This window comes from Drosophila montana, unplaced genomic scaffold, assembly GCF_035044405.1.
Source record: "Drosophila montana isolate Dmon_TW-CO22-7 unplaced genomic scaffold, ASM3504440v1 contig_2178_1, whole genome shotgun sequence".
Taxonomy (NCBI): domain Eukaryota; kingdom Metazoa; phylum Arthropoda; class Insecta; order Diptera; family Drosophilidae; genus Drosophila; species Drosophila montana.
In genome coordinates, this window is record NW_026997075.1 from 3,285,653 (window position 1) to 3,305,034 (window position 19,382).

General features: G+C 44.6%; 4 protein-coding genes across 4 annotated transcripts in view; 1 reads left to right on the forward strand and 3 right to left on the reverse strand.

The window, feature by feature from the left end:
• Positions 1 to 150: 150 nt before the first annotated feature.
• On the reverse strand, positions 151 to 10,831 carry LOC135427429 (probable ATP-dependent RNA helicase CG8611). Its single transcript, XM_064680942.1, has 5 exons — positions 10,679 to 10,831; positions 8,820 to 10,621; positions 8,325 to 8,752; positions 1,143 to 1,332; positions 151 to 1,065 (listed from the first exon to the last, which is right to left on the reverse strand). Exons 1-5 carry the CDS (start codon positions 10,733 to 10,735, stop codon positions 801 to 803), a joined length of 2,742 nt encoding a protein of 913 aa, XP_064537012.1. The 5' UTR covers positions 10,736 to 10,831; the 3' UTR covers positions 151 to 800.
• Positions 10,832 to 11,244: 413 nt separating this feature from the next.
• LOC135427425 (uncharacterized) lies at positions 11,245 to 11,752 on the reverse strand. The gene has a single exon (XM_064680938.1). It carries the CDS (start codon positions 11,750 to 11,752, stop codon positions 11,462 to 11,464), a length of 291 nt encoding a protein of 96 aa, XP_064537008.1. The 3' UTR covers positions 11,245 to 11,461.
• A 3-nt stretch (positions 11,753 to 11,755) lies between these two features.
• LOC135427426 (uncharacterized) overlaps positions 11,756 to 19,382 on the reverse strand; it is a 33,489-nt gene continuing 25,862 nt past the window's right edge. Inside the window, exons 2-3 of the mRNA XM_064680939.1 lie at positions 12,173 to 12,471; positions 11,756 to 11,904 (exon numbers count right to left, since the gene is read on the reverse strand). Of these exons, the coding sequence (XP_064537009.1) occupies positions 11,756 to 11,904; positions 12,173 to 12,227 (204 nt within the window). The 5' untranslated portion in view covers positions 12,228 to 12,471. The remainder of the gene's footprint in view (positions 11,905 to 12,172; positions 12,472 to 19,382) is intronic.
• ENGase (Endo-beta-N-acetylglucosaminidase) lies at positions 12,676 to 18,310 on the forward strand. The gene is made up of 4 exons (XM_064680937.1): positions 12,676 to 13,033; positions 16,386 to 16,623; positions 16,683 to 17,009; positions 17,070 to 18,310. Exons 1-4 carry the CDS (start codon positions 12,859 to 12,861, stop codon positions 18,283 to 18,285), a joined length of 1,956 nt encoding a protein of 651 aa, XP_064537007.1. The 5' UTR covers positions 12,676 to 12,858; the 3' UTR covers positions 18,286 to 18,310.

Below are 19,382 nucleotides of genomic sequence, written 5' to 3' on the forward strand. Positions count from 1 at the left end.
GGCAGGGCCACTATTAACGGCCACGCTAGCCAGCTTATCCTGGCACGTGTTCTGCGCAAATATTGCCGCACGCTTTTGGCCGCCGCTCGATGGAGGATAAAAAAAATAAATAAGCGACAGGAAAAAAAAATGTCAAGCGAAAGCAAATCGTTTGATTTTTTTATGCGTTTATGTTTCATATTTATTTATAGCTTGTCCAACAAATTACGCGCTTCAGTTGCACAAAAAGGCGGCCAACACGTGACCGCCCCTCCACCCTCGGCCTTTGCGCGACACAGGAATTGACATTTTCAAAACTGAACGAATCTGCAGTGAGCGGAAAATGGATTTCTAATATTTGGCTTAAAAAGATATTACAAAAAAAAATAAAATATATATATATATATATATATATATATATATATATAAATATATATATGTATATATATATACATATATAAAATAGCAACTAACTGTAAAGATAAGCTTTAAATATGCTAGCGGCGGGCGGAGTTGGGCGTTTCAACTTTTCCCGGAGGATGTCCGGGCTTAAAAGTTGAGAAAAATGAAACTTTTATGAGTTGAGCTTGACAGCTTCTTAGCATTTTTTAACCGCGCTCCCGCTCCCGCTGTTCCCGCTGCTGCTGCTGCTCCAGCAGCTGCTAAGGGGCAATTTTATTTTCGATTAAACGCTTGAACAGCGTTCGAAGAAAATGGCGCGCATAAATGGGGCCCGTCTGGCCGACAGCCCAGCTCCAGCTCCATCTTCAGCTTCAGCTGCAAGCTTCGTCTCCATCTCCTGCTCGTCCCGGCTTCAGTTACTACGCCAGCTTGCGCCGCTTGGGGTCTCCGATGGCGGGCAGACCGCTATCAAACTCGGATATGTTGAGGGCGCGCGATTTTTTGAGGCTCTTCATGAAGCTGTTTCTGCCACTTCCCTCCGGCAGATGACGCTGTCCGTTTAGCTTCCTATGCTCGGCCCCTGGTTGCTGCTGCTGATCCTGCACCTGTCGCCTCTCCCCGCTGACCGTTGTGGTATAGAGACGTCGCTTGGCGCGCTTCGCTTGCTGAAGCTTCTCGGGATCGCTGTGAATGGGAGGATGAGTCAAAGAAGTCAGTACAAATCCGCTGGTTTATCGGCTGCAATGGAATGTGACAAATACCGCTCTGTGTAGGTCAGTCGATTGGTGGGCGGGGCCGCCTTTGGGGCCGCGTGCTTGCTGGCAAATTTACTGGGCGCCTCCTTGAGCGCAAAGCTCTTGGCAAAGTGTCCCATATGCGCGATGCGTACATTGAAGATGGGCTTCAGTTCCTTGGGAAACGTTGAATAGAACTTCATCCAGGAGACAAAGGCTGCAACGAAATACGGAGTCTAAGTTGTTGGCTGGGAGTCGGAGCATGTTAATGCTTTCAGAATTAATTGATGTGTTGGCTTAAGTGCCTGCCTTGTGTGTGTTGTATGTGTGTTGGTGAGTGTGCGTGTGCGTGTGCGTATGCGGTATGCGTGTGTGTGGCATTCATTACAAAATAAATTTGTTAAAATGACAAATGAGCAATGTCAGCAAAGGATTTCTCTCGCTGCCAACCACCTCCCCAACGCACTCGTCCTCATCGTCTCTCTGTATCCTTTTGTGTGGTTGGCCCTGTTGTGGGCATGTCCTTGCTAATTACGCAGCACTTATGCCAGGCAATGCCAAATTATACAACAATGATATCAAATTACCACAACGTGGATAGCTCGAAAAGCCGCAATTGTCCTCGAGTGTGATAAGCATCACACAGAGAGCGTGAGTGAGAGATATGTAAATGCGATGTGAAATTCTCAAATGAAAAATGCTATGGAAATGAACAAATAAAAAACAATAAAAACCACGAACGCACGAAAAAAAAAACGAGACAGCTGTTGTTGTTGTCTACATTGCATATGGGTATGAGCGGCAGCAGAAGGTTCACTTTTAGTGAGAGATCGAGTCATATGGGACCAATCCGAAGCAAAATGAAACAATTACCTAACCACAATTCAGCAGATCCAATTGATATATAATCTTCACTCGGTAAGCGATATAAAAGTAGTTCAGCTCCTCTGCGAATCGGAGTACTTAATGGATTTTAAATATACAGTTGACTCTGAGACAGGACATTAATTTCGTCAACAAATCAACAATAACTCCTTATATCTAAACAGTGGGGATCCAGGCTCGAATAAATACGTCCTAAACTGAGACAAATTTTTGTTATGAAAATTCCTGATATATACAACTGAAACATGTTTGAATCAGTTTAAACATTACACAAATTTAAAAGTTATGGATTTGGTTAATCCAAACATTTCACAGCAAACAATTTACTTTTTCTCGTAAATTTTTCTTTAGAACGGGTATACAAGAGGGCCAATATCCTAAAAGCTGTGCCTGCAGCTAAAAAAAATACCCACTTAGGGCATTTATTTCAGAGTCGATTGCGAACTACTTGAAGAAAAGTAAGCAATATTTTTAAGAAATATTTTAAAATCATTCTTTGAGCTTGAAATTTGAAAAATCCTTTTGTTTTGATTTGGATCTAGTTTCGAACCGGCTCATCGATTTAAGTCTGTAAAACTCTGTATTTTATAAAGAAACCCCATTTTAAAAATCAAAAATTGTTAATATTTAAAAATCTAAACCCGTATCTAACCAGTTCGCAGCCAATTTGTTGATCGATCAAAAGAACTAGTCATAAATTTCGGGTTCGTTAACCGCCCAACATACAAGCAGAAAGCGACGACAAAAAAAAAGAGAGTGGCAGAGCGAGAGAGCAAGGGAGAAGAGCAAAAATAAAAGACAAAGACGTTGCCTCTGCCCTGGCAATTAACTCGCAGCAGCCGGCGTTTCGTTACGTTCCATCCGCCCGCTAGCTAGCTCGTTCTTCCGTCCGCTCCGTTCCGTTCCGTTCTGTTCATTTGTCTGTGAGCTGGTTGGTCCCTTTGTAAGTCCCTTGGCTATGGGAGTCTCAAAGTCAAGCCCTTGTCTTTGGGGCTGCTTAATTGCCGCAAACGCGCTTATAGTCAAGTGGCAGACATTAGGCAAACAAAAAGTATGACGAGCCCGGATGTTTGCAGACGTCTGCAAGCCGGAAGTTGCGAATAAAATAAATGTCATTCGAGTCGACTGTCGATTCCAGGGTGAAAAGGAGAGAGACTCCCCCGCCCCATTAACTCCGCCCTTCGGCTGAAACCGCACAAAATGGCTTTTTATGCCACTTTCTCATCCCCAACTCCAAGCTCCTGCCCAAAATCCATGCTTCCCCTGTGCCCTGGCCAGCCCGATTTCCATTGTTCAGCCTGGGCAATCGACGGGGCCGGGGGCAGGGTGGTGCTCGGCTAATGCGCCCGTCGACGGCTCAGCGGCAAATGCGAACGGATATTTTATAAAGCGCGCGTGTTCATGCGGTTTCTCTTGTTCTTCTTGCTGCGTAGGCGTGGCAAATTGTTGTGATTGTTTTTCCCTTCGCCGCCCTCAGCGGGCTCGGGTTTTTGGCTTAGGCTCAGTTTTCGGCTTTAGGTTTTGCGGCCTGCGGTTTTCCAGCTATTGTCCACTCTGGCCAGTAAGTAGTTAATCATGTGCTGCCACGAGCGCTTGGAGAAGGGTCAAAACTTCGATGGAGCTAATGTTTGAATAATACAGGCTTGACAGGCTTAAGACTCACACAACGAATCTTTTGTACAATTTCCCTCTGATTGTTCCTATATTGCTTGATATAATTGTCCAAATTTGGTTGAAATTTGTTGATTGTTCCTATTGGAGCTACATATGTATATGCTATGGTAGTCCAATGTTGATTTGACTAGAGACTTCAGAAAGAGACAAATCAATATAAGCCCTGCTCGTCAACCTGATCAAAAATACTTATATATATTTTATGGGGTCCTAGATAAGAATACGCTATGCAAGGGTAAAGAGAAAATTCGTGAACAAAAACTTTTGTTACTTTTCTTTTGAGTTTGCAATATAATTATAAAAAACAGCTTATTTAAGAAAACAATTATATAAAAACATGTAGGAACGTGCTCGACTATAAAATCCCCCGTATTCCTTTGATCATGTTGTAGTTTTGCTTGTATAAAAAATATATATATATAAATATATGGCAATCAAGTGTTAGTTTTTTTCTATATTGGGGGATGGAGGGGAGATATCCAAAAAAAACGAAATACTCCTAATCTCTGTATGCTATACGAGTGCCTAAATAACTTTGTATTTAGCTCTTTTAGTTTTCGAGTAATGCTTAAAAAAAAATGAGACGAGATGTCGACCTAAAATGATAAGTTAGTTAGGCTTATGGTAAGGGACAATATTTATTTCAAATTTGTCTCTCTTGCTTTTTGTTTTTGTAGTCACACAGACGGACAGGCGGGCAGACGGACATGGCTAAATCGGTCCAGTTCGCCGTCCTGATTAAGAATTTATATACTTTATTGGGTCGGACATGCCACGTTTTGCCTGTTACAAACATTTGCACCAAGCCAATATACCCCTTTTTACCCATTTCCAATGCGTACATGGCATAAAAACAACATTTATCGATGTTTATGATTCGAAATTTCATTACTTTAGCTTAAAAACTGTAGCAGATATAGGATTTGGCGATTTGCCACGCCCCCAGAATCGAATCGTTCATTAGGCGAGATTAGAAGATAAAGAATTTCACCATTCACTAGGCTCCCAATGGGCGCAGTCATATTATCTGCACATGGGTTTTAATTACAGATCTCAACTTCGAAAGCGCCTAACCACACATAAGGACAAAGTGACGGACACTGTCCAAAGCTCCTAGTATTTTATTAATACAAATCCTATTAAAAATAACAATAACAACGTGATAAAGTTGTCAAATCATATTGTAAGAGTTTTAAGGAATGGTATAATATGGCCTAGGAGCGGGAAATTCAAAGGCAATATTCTTTGATTCACCTGCCTTGAGAGGAGGAGCACCTGCAATATCTCAGCTTGGGCAAAACGTGAATTTTCGTTTGAAAATTGTTTCAGTTACTCACGCATGCAGCTCCACTTCGGCATAGTCCTGGCCAGAGTACATGGGATATGCTTGCTCCTTTATATCCATCTCTCTATCTATCTATATTCTCGCTGTCTCTGTTTATGTGTTTGCTCTCAATCTCTCTCTCTCTCTCTCTCTCTTTCTCTCTGTTGTGTTTCTAAATGCTTTTATCTGCTGCTTTGTACAGTTTTGTTCAAGCGTAATACTTTTTAATGGCTTTTTGATTGGACGCGGCACAGCAACTGCAGCCAGCTCTGGCAGCACCCCGCCTCCGCCCGGTCGCAGTCTAGCCTGAACTCGTACTCCTTTGGGTGAGAGCGCTCTCAAGTTTTACCAAGCGGCTTCCTGCCTTGACGCTTGACTCGACGCTTAAGTGCAATTTCAGTTGCCATTTTGGCTGCTGCCTGTCTTTAGTGCCGGCAACTTGTTCTTCTTCTTGTTGTCCCCTTTCCAATCACCAGCAACAACAAAAACTAAAATACACTAGTCGGGTGTGCACGACTAAGAGATGCCCTGAACCCCAGAAACGAGTTACCTTTACAAACATTTGCATCTTCTTCAATATACGCACACAAATGCACGAAAGCCGAAAGCTTACTGCATACTTTTCGCATTCTTTCCCCAGCCACACACCATGGAAAATACAATCTTCAATACCTTCGGTGCTTACAGTCCAATCCTTATGAGATTTTTAGAGCCCAAATATTATGCCCCACTGTGCCTACATACCAAAGCGCAAGGCTCTAACTTTTAAAAGTATTTCTTTTTGTTTTTAATTTTGAGGGGAATGTGGAGTTTTCTAAAGTGAAATCTTCTTAATCTATAATGCTTATCCCATGTCTCAAAATCGTTATTTATAGTTTTTTTTAAATGGTTGTGTATGATATACGAGAGTTTATATATCAAAATTTATGTCTCTATTCTGTAGTTTCTAGGATACAGACGAACGGACGGATAGATTCAAGGACAGCTAGACGGATATGGCTAGCTCGACTCAGCTTATCGTTCCAATTTCTTCTGCCTGTCGCATAGATTGGCCTAAGGCCATTATACTCTCTTTTTTAATACGTTCAGGCAATAACGACTGCAGCAACAGTAACAAAATCCTCATCATCTTCTTTAACATCGTTTTTCCATGGCTTGTTTTCCCTTTCCTATACGCACGAACAACAACAACATCTTCATCATCTCCATCCTTGTTATCATCTTTAACATCTTTTTCCTTGGCTTGTTGTTTTCCCATTTGAATATTTCGCGCAATTTCCGTTTGTTGTTGCTCCGTTACTTATTTTTTTTCATCTCATGATTCATTTGCATTTCAATTCTTTTGCGGGGGCGGGCGGGCAGGTTGTTTGCGCTTTTCTGATTTTTATGCTTCAATCAAATCTGACCGTCACCACCCCCTGCCACCCCGCACAGATGTCAACCCCTATGCAACCGCCGCCCCGCCCCCTCAACAACAACCCTTTCCATTTTGTTAAGGGGGGGCGGGCGGGCTTAGTAACATCTAATTAACTTTTTCTCTACCGCGCTGCAATTACAATTTCAACAGGACATTAACAGGACAACAAAACAAAAAAAAATAAACATATCGAAAAAAAAAACACCGAATGCGGAATACCCTCAACTCGCGTTGTCCACAAATAGCAGACAATTGCAGATGCACGCCCTGTGACACAATCGCAATTGCCCTTTGCGGAGGTACGCGAGGCAAACCAAGAAAGAACTTTACTCGGTACGCCGAAGATTGAATACCCTTGTTGACAAATGGCTTACGGCTTTGCAGATATGTGAGGAGAATTGTGAAGCTCGCAATTGCGGAGTTTGGTGAATGGATCTTGGAAAGCAAAAATTTGAAAATCTGAATTTTCAACCGATCGTTTTCTATATGGCAGATATATGATATAGTGATCCGATGTTAATGAGATTTTCATCGAAAAACAACATTTTTTCATACAAAAACCTACTTTTCGACCGATCGTTCCTATGGCAGCTATATAATATAGTAGTCCGATGCTGATTAGATTTTGCATACATGCAAGAAGCAGAGTAAAACTATTAAATGCCGAGTTTGGTCAAAAATCTTAAAAAAAAAAATTTTTTCATACAAGAACCTATTTTTCGACTGATCGTTCCTAAAGCAGCTATATGATATAAGGATCCGATTTTGATAAGCTTTTGATTATATGTGAGGAGCATAGTGAAACTAATAAATGCCGAGGTTCGTCAAGATATTTTGATAAACAAAAAAGTTTTTCATACAAAAACCTACTTTTCACCCAATTGTTCCTAAGACAGCTATATGATATAAGGATCCGATGTTGATAAGCTTTTGAATATATGTGAGAAGCATTGTCAAACTAAAAAATGCCAAGTTTGGTTAAAAACTCTTGTTAAACAAAAAAGTTTTTATACAATAACCTATTTTTCGACCGATCGTTCATATGGCAGCTATATGATATAGTGATCCGATGTTGCTAAGCTTTTGAATATATGTGAGGAGCAATTTCAAATTAATAAATGCCGAGTTTCGTCAAGATATCTTGATAAACAAAAAAGTTTTTCCTACAAACACTAATTTCTCGACCAATTATTCCTATTGTAGCTATATAATATAGTAACATATGTACAACATTTCATGACTCTAAGAGACTTGACGGAGTGTTGACTGTTGATCATACATATACATATATACTCTATAGGATTGGAGCTGTCTCTTTATATGTGTCACACATTTCATGATAAATAAGTTATACCCTCTACAAGGGTATAGAAAGGACAACGGATAATGGTGCGACGACAGGAGTTGGTCACTGCACACACACACACACACACACACACACACACACACACACACACACACACACACACACACACACAGATATAGAGCAGAGGCGGTTGGGCGGGGCAGCGTATTCGACACGCAATCGAAATTAACTTCAAATATGAAATAATTTTTAGTGTTTTTTACGCGCGTTGCCAGCGTACAAGTGGGCGGCTGGTCGCAGGGGCGTGGCGCGAACGTCCAACTTATAATTGGAAAATAGCAGCGTGTATCTGTGTGTATGTGCGTATGTGTGTGTGCCTCTCTTTATTTGTTTGCCTTTTTTTCAGCCCTCTCTGAAGAGCGGCGAAATTTGTGTTGTAAAAGAAAAAAAAATCATAATTACAAAGTTAATATCCTTTGGTGAAAGGATTAAATTGCTAGTTGCGTTTAAGTGGACTGAGAGAGGGGGTAGCGGATGAATGGAGGGTGTTTGGTTAGGCAACTGCCATGGGAACTAGCTGAACTGATTGAGCGAGCAACTCACCCTTGCAGGACTTGTCATGCAGTTCGCGATCCTCCTCGAGCAGCGACTGAAACTTGTGCTGCAAATTGGATGCTGCCTCCTGAACGGTGCGCGCCTCCGCATCCCGCGGCAGTAGGGCCTGCAAATAGGCATACATATCGCCCTGCATAATGCGAATTCGCTTGCTTTCCAAATGGCGAACAAACTGCGCCTCGCTAGGCGCCAGAAAGAGGACAGCCCGACCGCGTCGGCCCGCACGCGCTGTGCGACCCACACGATGCACAAAGTCGGCGGTGGTCTGCGGTGGTGTATACTGCACCACCAGCTTTATGTCGGGCACATCGATGCCGCGGCCAACCACATCGGTGGCGAGCAGCACACAGCTGGCGCAGTCGCGGAAGCCACGAAATACGCCCTGGCGTTCCGTTTGCGTCATGGAACCATTGAGTCTGCAAAGAAGAAGCGGATAGGCATTAAATTAGGATCTCAGTGTGTGTAGCCAAGGTGTGCACTCACTTGAAGAATCGCAGCCCCTGGAGCAAGGGCGTTTCGGTATCGTCGTCATCAGCCTCTTGCTCCTCTTTGGCCAGTTGCTCATCGTCTTCGTCGAGGACGCGACGTGTGAGCGCCTCGTTGAGCACATCGTGGTGAAAGTTTACCATTTCCGTGGTGCTCATGAAGACTATGGCCTTGAATTCCTTGGGACTGGCAGCCAGCTCCTTGGCGAGCAGCGCTGAAATGGTGACCAGACGCAGTTTGGGCGGCACCACCACATAACTTAGCTGCAGATTCTCCGGTATGCTCAGCACGCCCGTCACGTCCTCCACATACTCGCCGAGGCCGTCGTCCTGTAGCGCCTCGATGGACTCTTTCTGATAGCCATTGGTGCCTTTTAGCGCCGCATCAGCTGCCTCATCGCTATTGTCTATGTAGAGCGGTTCTTTGAGCGTCAGACCCGCCAGCTGCTGCACCTGGGAGGTCAGCGTGGCGCTGAGCAGCAGACGCTGCATGGCAACCGGCGGTTGTTGTGGCTCCTCGGCGCGATGTTTGTCAATGGCCTCCACAAGCTGCTTGACATCGCGCTCGTAGCCCAGTTCAAGCAGGCGATCCGCCTCGTCCAGCACGAGAAACTGCAGCTTGGAGAGCTTAAAAGAGGCTGTATGTAGCAAATGATCCACCAGGCGACCAGGTGTACCCAGCAGCACATTGATGCCCTTACGCAGGCGCGCCTTCTCGCTCTTACGGCTCTCACCGCCGAGCAGAGCTCCGGGCACAATCCATGTGTATGGCTTAACCAGCTTCTGGAATAGCTCGTACGTCTGCACGGCCAGCTCACGTGTGGGCACAATGATAAGTGCCAGAACGCCATCGGTGCGCTTTATGCGTGGCAGCTGCGCCTGCAGGCGTTCGACCACGGGCAGCGCATAGGCCAGCGTCTTGCCGGAGCCGGTCTGTGAGCGCACCAGCACATCTTTGCCGGCCAGCACCTCGGGTATAGTCTTCTGCTGTACTGTTGTCAATTGGCTAATGCTCAGCAGATCCAACAGATTCTTAACCGCATGCGCATGCAAACCCAAGCTTTCCACCTTGGTCCCGGCAAATATGGTCTCCTTAACGGGCTTGACCGCACGCTGGCCCAGCTGCTTAAGTGCCGCCACATCGCTCTGATCGAACAGGCCAATTTTTTTGGTGCGAAACTTATTGGCTACCTGTGCGCCATTCTTTTGTGTCCCTGGCAACGTCTGTTCTGCGGCGGATGTCTCAACAATCTGCTGATCAGCGCCGCGCTTAAGCCTGCGCTCCTCGTCCAATTGTGCCTTGAACAGATCGCCTGCGCGTGGCTGCTTGTTGGGATTCTCCTTACGTCGCTGACCCTTAAGAGCTGTTCGCAACTGCTGCTTACTGATGCCGGCGCCAGATTTGGCCATCGTGGCCGGCTGTTGCATGGAAGCCTCCTTCAGCTGCGGCTGTTTGCTTTTGCTGTCATCTACCGCGTGGGCTGTGTACACGTTGAGCATCAGATCGCAGTGGGGCGGTCCTTTGGATGCCTCCTTCGACTGCTGCTCCTGCTGCTGTTTCTTGATGCCATTCTCATCCTTGCCTGCGCTCCCATTGAGATTTGGTTTGCTGGTGAGCGCAAGTGCGACTTTGGGCAGGGGCGTTGCTTGGGACTTGGCTGGCGGCTCCTTTGACACTGGAGCACGACGCCGCACCACAAGCGCCTTAATCTTAGGCTTATCCACATTGAACTGAAAGTCGAATTCCGCACCCGCTGCACGTTTTTGTTTGCGCAGCGGCTTTTGCGTTGGCGCCGCCGCCTGCCGAGCATCAAATGTGAGTGTGTGGCTTTGGTTTATATATTTCTTTTCACTCACCTTTTTCGCAGTATTGGGCGTCGGTTTTGTACATATATTAAACATTATATTATCCATTTTCACGCATTTATGTGCAAATCAACTTGTTAATAGAAAAACGTGCGCGCTCGCTTACAGGCACGCATTGAAAAAACAGCTGATTGGCTAGCAAGCAGTGCTGCATATGCGCAAGTAGTGCAAAAATACTGTCTACCAACATAGTGGCAACGCTGTGCTAGTGTAGACTACTAGTTGCCAGAAGAAAAAAAAATGTATAAGCGCGCCTTTTCAAAATAAAAAGTACTAAGGTAAAATCAATACAAGAATGGTTTTTGCTATATATTCTTAACTGTTGGCATATTAAGCGACACTCTTACATTAAAGTTACACTGCTTTAAGATATATTTTAAGACAGCAACAAGTTTATATATATAAAATAAAATATAAACTGCGCAAGCAAAAATACTGTCTGGCTTGACAAGCTGGCAACGCCGACTAGTGTAGCCACCGAGTTGCCAGTGTAGCACAATTTACAATTTGCGCGCGATTTGAAAATAAAAATTGTTAGAGTAAAAGCCTCATGAAAATTGTTTTCGCTATATATTAATATATCTTGGCAAATTTAATAACATTGTTTTTAAGTTATACAGCTTGCGGCTGTTTTCTATGATTACAACAAGTTCTTGATTACACGAAAAAAAATTTAACGAGCTGCCTAAGGCAGCCGCCTGTGCTATGCATTATTTGTATGTGTATGTGCTTGTGGGTGTTTGCTTAAAATGGTGGGTTATGTTTTCCTTTGGGTTAACCCCAACTGCGAGCGCCGCAAATGTCAACAAGGGTCCAGTTCATAATGGTGACCGCTGGCTCCGCTGGTTCGTCCTCGGGTTCGCGCTGTGGCTGGGGCTCTGACTGTGGTCCTGGGCCGGGATCGGTTGGGGCTGACGCAGCTGCGCCTGCTGCTTGGGGCGTTGCTGCCATGGCTGCTGTGATTGACAAGGCCTGCGCTTCGCCTACATCCACATCGACATCCACATCCATTTGGATGATGCAGTGCGTGGCCGCTGGCAAGCCACACTCACCGGCTGCATACATTAACTATGCTGTCACGTAATATTCGCGCTGACGTTTCTGGCATTTCTCTCGTGCAATGTAGCACAATGCAATCGTTATAAGGAGCGCGATAGTCACGCCCATGCCAATACTGACCCACATAATTTCCTCGTTAATGCCCACATACGAACGCCCTGAGGCCGGACGAGAGCGTGAGTGAAACAGAGAGAGAGAGTCATATATTATTGTATACGCATATATGCAGTCATATATTAACCCAATTAAATTAAAATTTAAGAACCCTGTAGCCATCCAGCAATGTTGGCTACAAATTAATTAAAATGAATGTTATTCGATTACGTACGCAATCGATGCGCATTTTAATTGAATAACCAGCTGAAGGACTGCAGAATGCATGTACAATTTTAATGTTTTAAAAAATAATTACGGATGGATACAAACCATTGTAATAGTGATTTGAGTAGCCGGCTTTACCGGCCACCCGACCAGCTGGCATATTGTGTACTTTTTAGTGCGTCTTCTTGTTGCCAAAAACTTGTATAGAATTGTAATAAATCAAGAGCGAATGCAGCTCGTTTTGTCTTTTGCTTCTTGGCAGCTGTGCCAAGCAAAGTTTTGCTGTCTTCCGCCTCGCTGGACGCTTCTTTAATCACAATTTATGTCCAGCTGCATTGCGGCCTTGGCTTAATTTTGCATTGTTTCTTCTGCCAAAAGCCAACTGATTGCGACACTGTTTTCGACTGTAGGAAGAAGAAATAAGAGAAAGTTGTATATTGAAATTAAAGCAAGCAAGGAAATTCAATTCAGCTTAAGGCCGTAGCTGCTTTACTTTTCATTTAGTTGAACGCAAATTGTAGTTGCCTTCAGCACTTTTAAATAAAGACAAATACAAATAAATTTAATTAATTTAAATTATATTTACGTTGCGTAATTCAATTCAAATTCGAATTTGAATTCGAATTAAGTAAGCGCGCAGAGCTTGCACTGTTTTTAACCACTGCGCGTTAACCAACACTGATCGAACAGCTGTTCGGTTATGTGTCACCAAAATTTGAGCAAGTTTTCGCCGCATCGCTGTGTTTTATTTTTGTCACTGCCGCCGTCTGTTGGATTAGCTTCTCGTGCATATGGACGAGCAGAAGGTAATGGAGCAAAACATGGAGAACTTGGCCATCGCCATGCCGGTGTCTCCATCGCCGCGCCAACCGAGCCTGGAAGAGGAAGCAGAAGTCGGCAAAGATGCGGCATCTGACCAACAGCTGAGTGAATTTACCGCCACAAACAGTTGCACCTGTGGCTGCCGTAAGTTCATATACCCCGTTTTTCAATTTGCCCAATAAGTCGAAGCTACGTCCTTCCGAACATACAACTAATGGCAATCTCTGCCGATGATAGAGCCGTGCAGCTCTTGAGCTACCGCTCGCTTCCAGGCGATGTTGTGAGCGATACCCAACAGTCTTGGATCTGTGATTGGGCATCTTTTGGGCAATGTGTCTGCAGTCGTGTCCCGGCTTTTAAGCGAGACATGACGACAGCGGCAGCTTGTCCAGTGCTTGACTTAGGCCAAGTAGGCTGTTAAAATCATGATATTGGTGCCCCACGTTCCCAAAAGGAATGCTATGTTTAAGCTCTGTATGAACACAAGCTTTGCTTATATCCTTGTCGTGGATATTATAAACTTAACGTCAAAAAGCTTTGCATAAGTTTGTCGTTCTATTGAGGCAAAGATCGGTCGAAAATTAAGTTTTTTTTATGAAGAACTATTTTTCAAGATATGTTGACCAAACTAAGCAATTACGAGCTACATTATGCTGCTTAAATATCACCGAGAGCCTCGTCATATCGAATTGCTATATCATTGAAAGAATCGGTCCGAAAATGTATTTTTTTAGAAAAACCTTTATGTTTAAGCAAATATCTTGAACAAACTTGGTATTCAAGTGCTTCACTTTTCCACTAACATATGACCAAAATCCTAAAAACTTTGAGCCGTCATATAATGTGGCTCGTATTGGAAAAATCTGTCGGAAATAAAGGTTTTACTCAGCGTGCTGTGTTTTCTGGTCTCACACTCGCGCACTGCCATTCGCGGAAATTCATATCTGTCGCTGTTTTAGTCATAGCTGTACACAATTGATTGTATATTGCTGATAAAAAATATTTATTTTTGTCACGTTTGCTCCCAACCGCAAAATCTGTATCGCTTACAGTTTTAAAGCCACTTCATATATATGTAGATTCTCCCTTCCAGTTTGTTTCCGCCTTTGTTTACTTAGCATTAGCAATGTTCTCCTGTTTTATATACAGAAGGGTGCTGCAGTCAAAAGTGCCCGACCAGAGGATACTCTGTTCCTAGCTCCCAGCGGACGCAATATCAATTCAAGCTTCTTTTTATGGAATAAGCCTCTTCCTAATACCAGGCTAGCCTCTAGAACTTATAATTTTCAAAGATGTGACCTAGGACTACCTGACAAATAACCAAAATCATATACTTCACAAAATGTGCTTTTACCCTGAAACATATTCTGGGCTCTTGGAGGTAAGCCTGGTTTATGTCCAGATATAGGAGGAAACTTCTTCAGTAAGAATAGTGCCTTCAGGGAACTCCAGCAACTTTTGTGCCCTAAGGGAGCTCCAGGCACAATAGACCGATTTGGCATCCATCAGTAGGTCTCTAGCTCCAGATCTACATTTTCGCAGTAATGAACGACGTTACGTTTCATGATTCACACAGCTATGATATATCCATAGGTAATTGCACAAAACCAAACCACTTTTTGTTCGTTTTTTTGAACAGTTTTATAAACCCGTGTGTGCCGCCCCAAACTCTCATTAGTATTCCCGATGTGCCACTGTAAAATCCATATCCTTGCCGCAGTGATAGATTTAAGTTCCGCTCAAACGCCTCGTTGCCTTCCGTAAGCGCACAAATTGCACAAAACGTCAGCCCAATTGCGACTGCCACCACCCACCTATAACCCTGCCAATCCCCACCCCCTCAAACGGCCGCCCATTGAAGCTCCGAATGCGAAAAACTTTTGCCACAACAGGAAGCGGCAGGACATTACTGGTGATGCTCCTGCTGTTGCAGTTTCTGCTGTTGCGCTGCCCATTAGCAACTGCAATGGAAATGCTCGGGTTTTTCGTGATGGTCGCGGGGGTGGTGGAAGGGAAGGGAAGGGGATTGGAATCTGTACGCTGACCGCATGAATTATTCACATAATCCAAATAGAAATTTTCGTGTGTGCGCCCGTAGAAATCGAGGTTGGATAAATGATAAAACGATATCGTTTTGTCTGCTTTCCTCCACAGCAGTTGTAAGGGCTTTAGATTATTTTTACTGCGCATTAAAGTGGATTCAGTCCAGGGACAAGATCTAAATTCAAATACTTAAAGCCCAGATAATATGATTTAAGTTATAGCACATGCATGAATTAATTCTTTTAGATTATTTATTATTGAAAAATGATTTAAGAGCACAAATCTCGCTTGGAATGTAGATTCATATTTGAGGCTGAGCTTGTGAGCTATTATTATTATGAAAAATGTTATTTTTATATGTGAGATGTGATCAATTATATAAGACAAGCGGGTATACTCTGGCCTTGCCCGCGGTACGTATAAAATAAATATTTGAGGGTACCATTTTTACATGAATTTCGACCAAAAATAATGTTGCCAGATTTAGATGCCAAATCGATTAAGAGTCCAAGCCAATGTCAATACTCGTAAAAATTGGTTGACTTTTGGCCCAGTTATGGAGGTGGGAACTTTTGACCCATGTCTATATACGAATCCTAGGGGTAAGATTTTGACATGAATTTAAACTCAAAAATATGTAGTCAGATTTAAATGCCATATTATTTAAGAGAGAAAACCACAACAAAATGTCAATACTCGTAAAAATTGGTTGACTTTTGGCCGAGTTATGGAGGTGGGAACTTTTGACCGATGTCTATATACGAATCCTAGGTTTGAGATTTTGACACGAATTTCGATATTTACTTGAAGCTCAGCATTAAGCAACCTCACGTAAGTTTTCATTTTCTTCGAGAGTTTAGTTTATATATTAGTTATAAACACATATATTAGTCCTTCACATTTTGCACATTTGCGGGTTACGAAAAATATTTTGTTGTGCATCTAAAGCTCGTAAGAACAATTATAAAGAATCAAAAATATCGCACCTTGGATAAACAGTTAAAATATACTCATCGGAAATCGCACATTTCCCGATAAATCTGCACCTGATAAAAAAATAAATATAAATAATTATACCCTAACGAAACGAGCTTAAACTTTTTTTTGGAAAAATATTGTTTAATTCAGTCTCTATTAGTCAGCTAAACCAGTTGAAGGTTCGCTTCATGTACATGCGGGAAAAAGTAGGATAAAATGCACATGGGGGCGTGTATTGACATTGGGCGGAATAATCGCGCATGGTCGACTTCAAAGTTCTCATCTAATGCGGATGCCGCGCAGTTTTCCAAGTCCGATAAAAAAAAAAACCCGTGTAGGGCGGCCTCGCAACCGACTCTGATAAATGCAAGCCAGCCAGTCGCCGCTGGAGTCATTTCGCAACAGGCAACAGCTGCATGAACAGCATCCGCTGCTGCTGCCCACATGCGACCCGAACTAACAGCCGCAATTGCAGCTCAGCTGGAGGCAGAGCCAATTCTGGACAATGTGCAGTTGCTCGGATTTCTGGTGCGCAGTCGTGACATTGACTGGAAGAGCTATGTCCAACCCTTGGATACCGAAGTGCGCGGCGATGCGGTCTACTTGGAGAGGCAATCCGATTTTCTGAGCAACCATCGACGTACGCTGAATAACAACAGTCGACGCGAGCTGCTTGTCTGCCACGACATGATGGGCAACTATTTGAACGATCGGTGAGTGAGTTTTATTGGACATATGCTAATCGCATATCATTAATCCCAATCTCTCACAGGCACTACCACAGCTCGGAGAAGTACGATGACTATCGATTCATGCACTGGTCGGCTGTGGATTATTTTTGTTACTTCAGCCACAAATATGTGACAATTCCGCCCAGCGGCTGGCTAAATGCCGCCCATCGACATGGCGTGCCCGTGCTGGGCACCTACATAGCCGAGGGCCACTCGGGCAAACAGCTACTGCACGAAATCCTCGACAGCGCGGAGAGCGTGCAACGTACTGTGGCAGCCATGACACGGCTCTGCCTGCACTTTGGCTTCGAGGGCTGGCTGGTGAATGTGGAGTGTCCGGTGCGTGCCGAGGCCATGCCCAATCTCTAGTGAGTAACGTTTTCCGATTGTGCAGTTTCCATTACTCAACCAGGGCTCATTCGCAACAGCCTCTTTGTGGAGGAGCTGCGTCAGGCGACCGAGCGGCAGGTGCCGCATGGACGCGTTATTTGGTACGATAGCGTCATCGACAATGGCGAACTGTCCTGGCAGAACGAGCTGAATGAGCGTAATGTGCAATTCTTTCGCGCCAGTCATGGCACTCTGATCAACTACATCTGGGACGATCGCAGTCTGGACACGAGCGAGGCATCCATACAGCGTGAGAAGGCAGCACCGCATCGTTTGTTTCTGGGACTCGATGTGTTTGGGCGCGGCCAATTGGGACGCTTTCAGAGCGCTCATACTCTGGCTAGGATTGCGGCACGCGGCTTCTCGGCGGGCATTTTTGCGCCAGCCTGGTGCTTCGAGACGCTGCAGCAATATGGCTACAATATACGCAACAACAGCGGCGATGAGTCTGTGAATGCCGCCTTTCTGGCCAGAAACGAGCGCTGGTGGTCCCGCCTTTGGCCTTCCCTGGGCACGCATCCATACCGTTCGCTGCCCTTCTACTCAAACTTCTGTGTGGGATCGGGCCGCACCAGTTTCGAGTGCGGCGTACGCCAGCTGGCGGCACGTCCCTTTTTTAATCTGGCGCGACAGGCTCTGCAGCCGTCGGTGCCGTTGGGCGACAATGCCGAACACAGCTTTGACACCGCCTACACTGGGGGCTGTGCCCTGCGTATTATTAATTATGAACGTGCCTTTCGGTTGTTCCTCACCGAATTCGAGCTACCATTGGGCGTACTGCTCTTGGGCTATGCCTACAAAGTCACCACGGAAGACGAGAAGCACGCGTTGGATGTGGTGCTAAGATTTTGTCCACCCCGGCAACCCATGAAGGATGTTTATGTCTTTTGTGGCACCTATCGCGAGAATATTCTAACGCAAGGTGTATGCTACGTATCGCCACTGGCCGGAACACTGGCGCCCAGCCTGGTGCACGACCAGCTGCCGCAGGAGCACGGTGCCCTGGGCGAGAACTGGCGTGTGCGATATTATCTTGTCAAATTCGATGGACCCGTGCAGCTGCAGGACATAGGGCTGATGGGCAGACGCCCGCAACTGTCCACAGCGAATGCTTACTTGGGTGCCATCTATGTGCAGAGCCTGCAGCTGGAGGATTATGAGGCAGCACAAGCAACGCACAAAGCCGACATTTCGGTAAATCATGGACAGCTCTGGCGTGATCACGATTTAATGGAAAAGGCCTCGGCAGCTTAAAAATTAAATGCATTTTGGACAGAAAGTAATCGCGTTCTTTTTTTTTTTTGCATTGTCTCCATTCCTTTCTCTTTTTTACGGAGGGTATTTGCATTTTGTCACGAAGTGTGTATATTCTTGGTGAGCATCAGCAGCTGAATGGCTAAAGTCATGTCCGTCTGACAGTTTCTATATCTAACTTGATAAGGCCGGGTTTGTCATTCCCCATATTCCATCGGTTTACTATATTATTTAGACCCCACAGGAAACACTTATTTACTTTTAAAGCTGATATATGCTTTTTAAGCTCAATTCTTGCCAGATTATAGGGCTTCAATCTCATTCAACATTGGCATATTTTTATATGGCAATGCTCCATCAATCAGGGCTGCAAGATCATTAAACATGATCTGTGTCTCGCTGGATGGTTCGAACCTGCTTTTTGCCTCTGGCTCCACTCGTGATTTTAATTGAAAGCTCGGCTTGTCACATTTATCATTTCCCGTTCTAAAATATTTCATTTTTATGCACCATGCATTGCCATAAGTCTGCAAGGGTATTTAAAGTTCACTCTTCCTTTTTTTTTGCGCCGTTCAATTTGCCTTTGGGCTACTCGTCATTATTCATCATCAGCTGCTGACCTTCGCACAGCGCTGCAATTTTCGTAGCCTTTTGAATCTCTGGTTACGCACATGTCTGCTGCAGCCGCCCACTGGTGGCGCCCTGCTTGCCACAAGGGTCAGTTCGTTCCAATGCCCAAATGTCAGTCCGTCCACTTGACCATCAGTCAACATCACATGCAGAGCTCTTCGAGGGGCTAGGGGGCGTGGCAAGTGCATATGTACTCTACGGTTGTTTTTGTTCTTTGGGGGCAGGCGGCGTTGACTTTGTTTGCCAAAGGCGTCTCTTAAAAAAGTGCCACAAAAACGTGCTCCAACCCGAAAAACGGTGCTCCCCAAAACCTTAGGCAAGGCACTAATGGGATATATATATATATATGTATGCCACATATCTATATGAACGTGTGTGGATACAGATTCAGTAATGTGCTGACCTCTGTACGGCTGCAACTGTTTGCCGAATGCATCTCTCTGTGGCCCAGGTGCTGCGAAAACTGT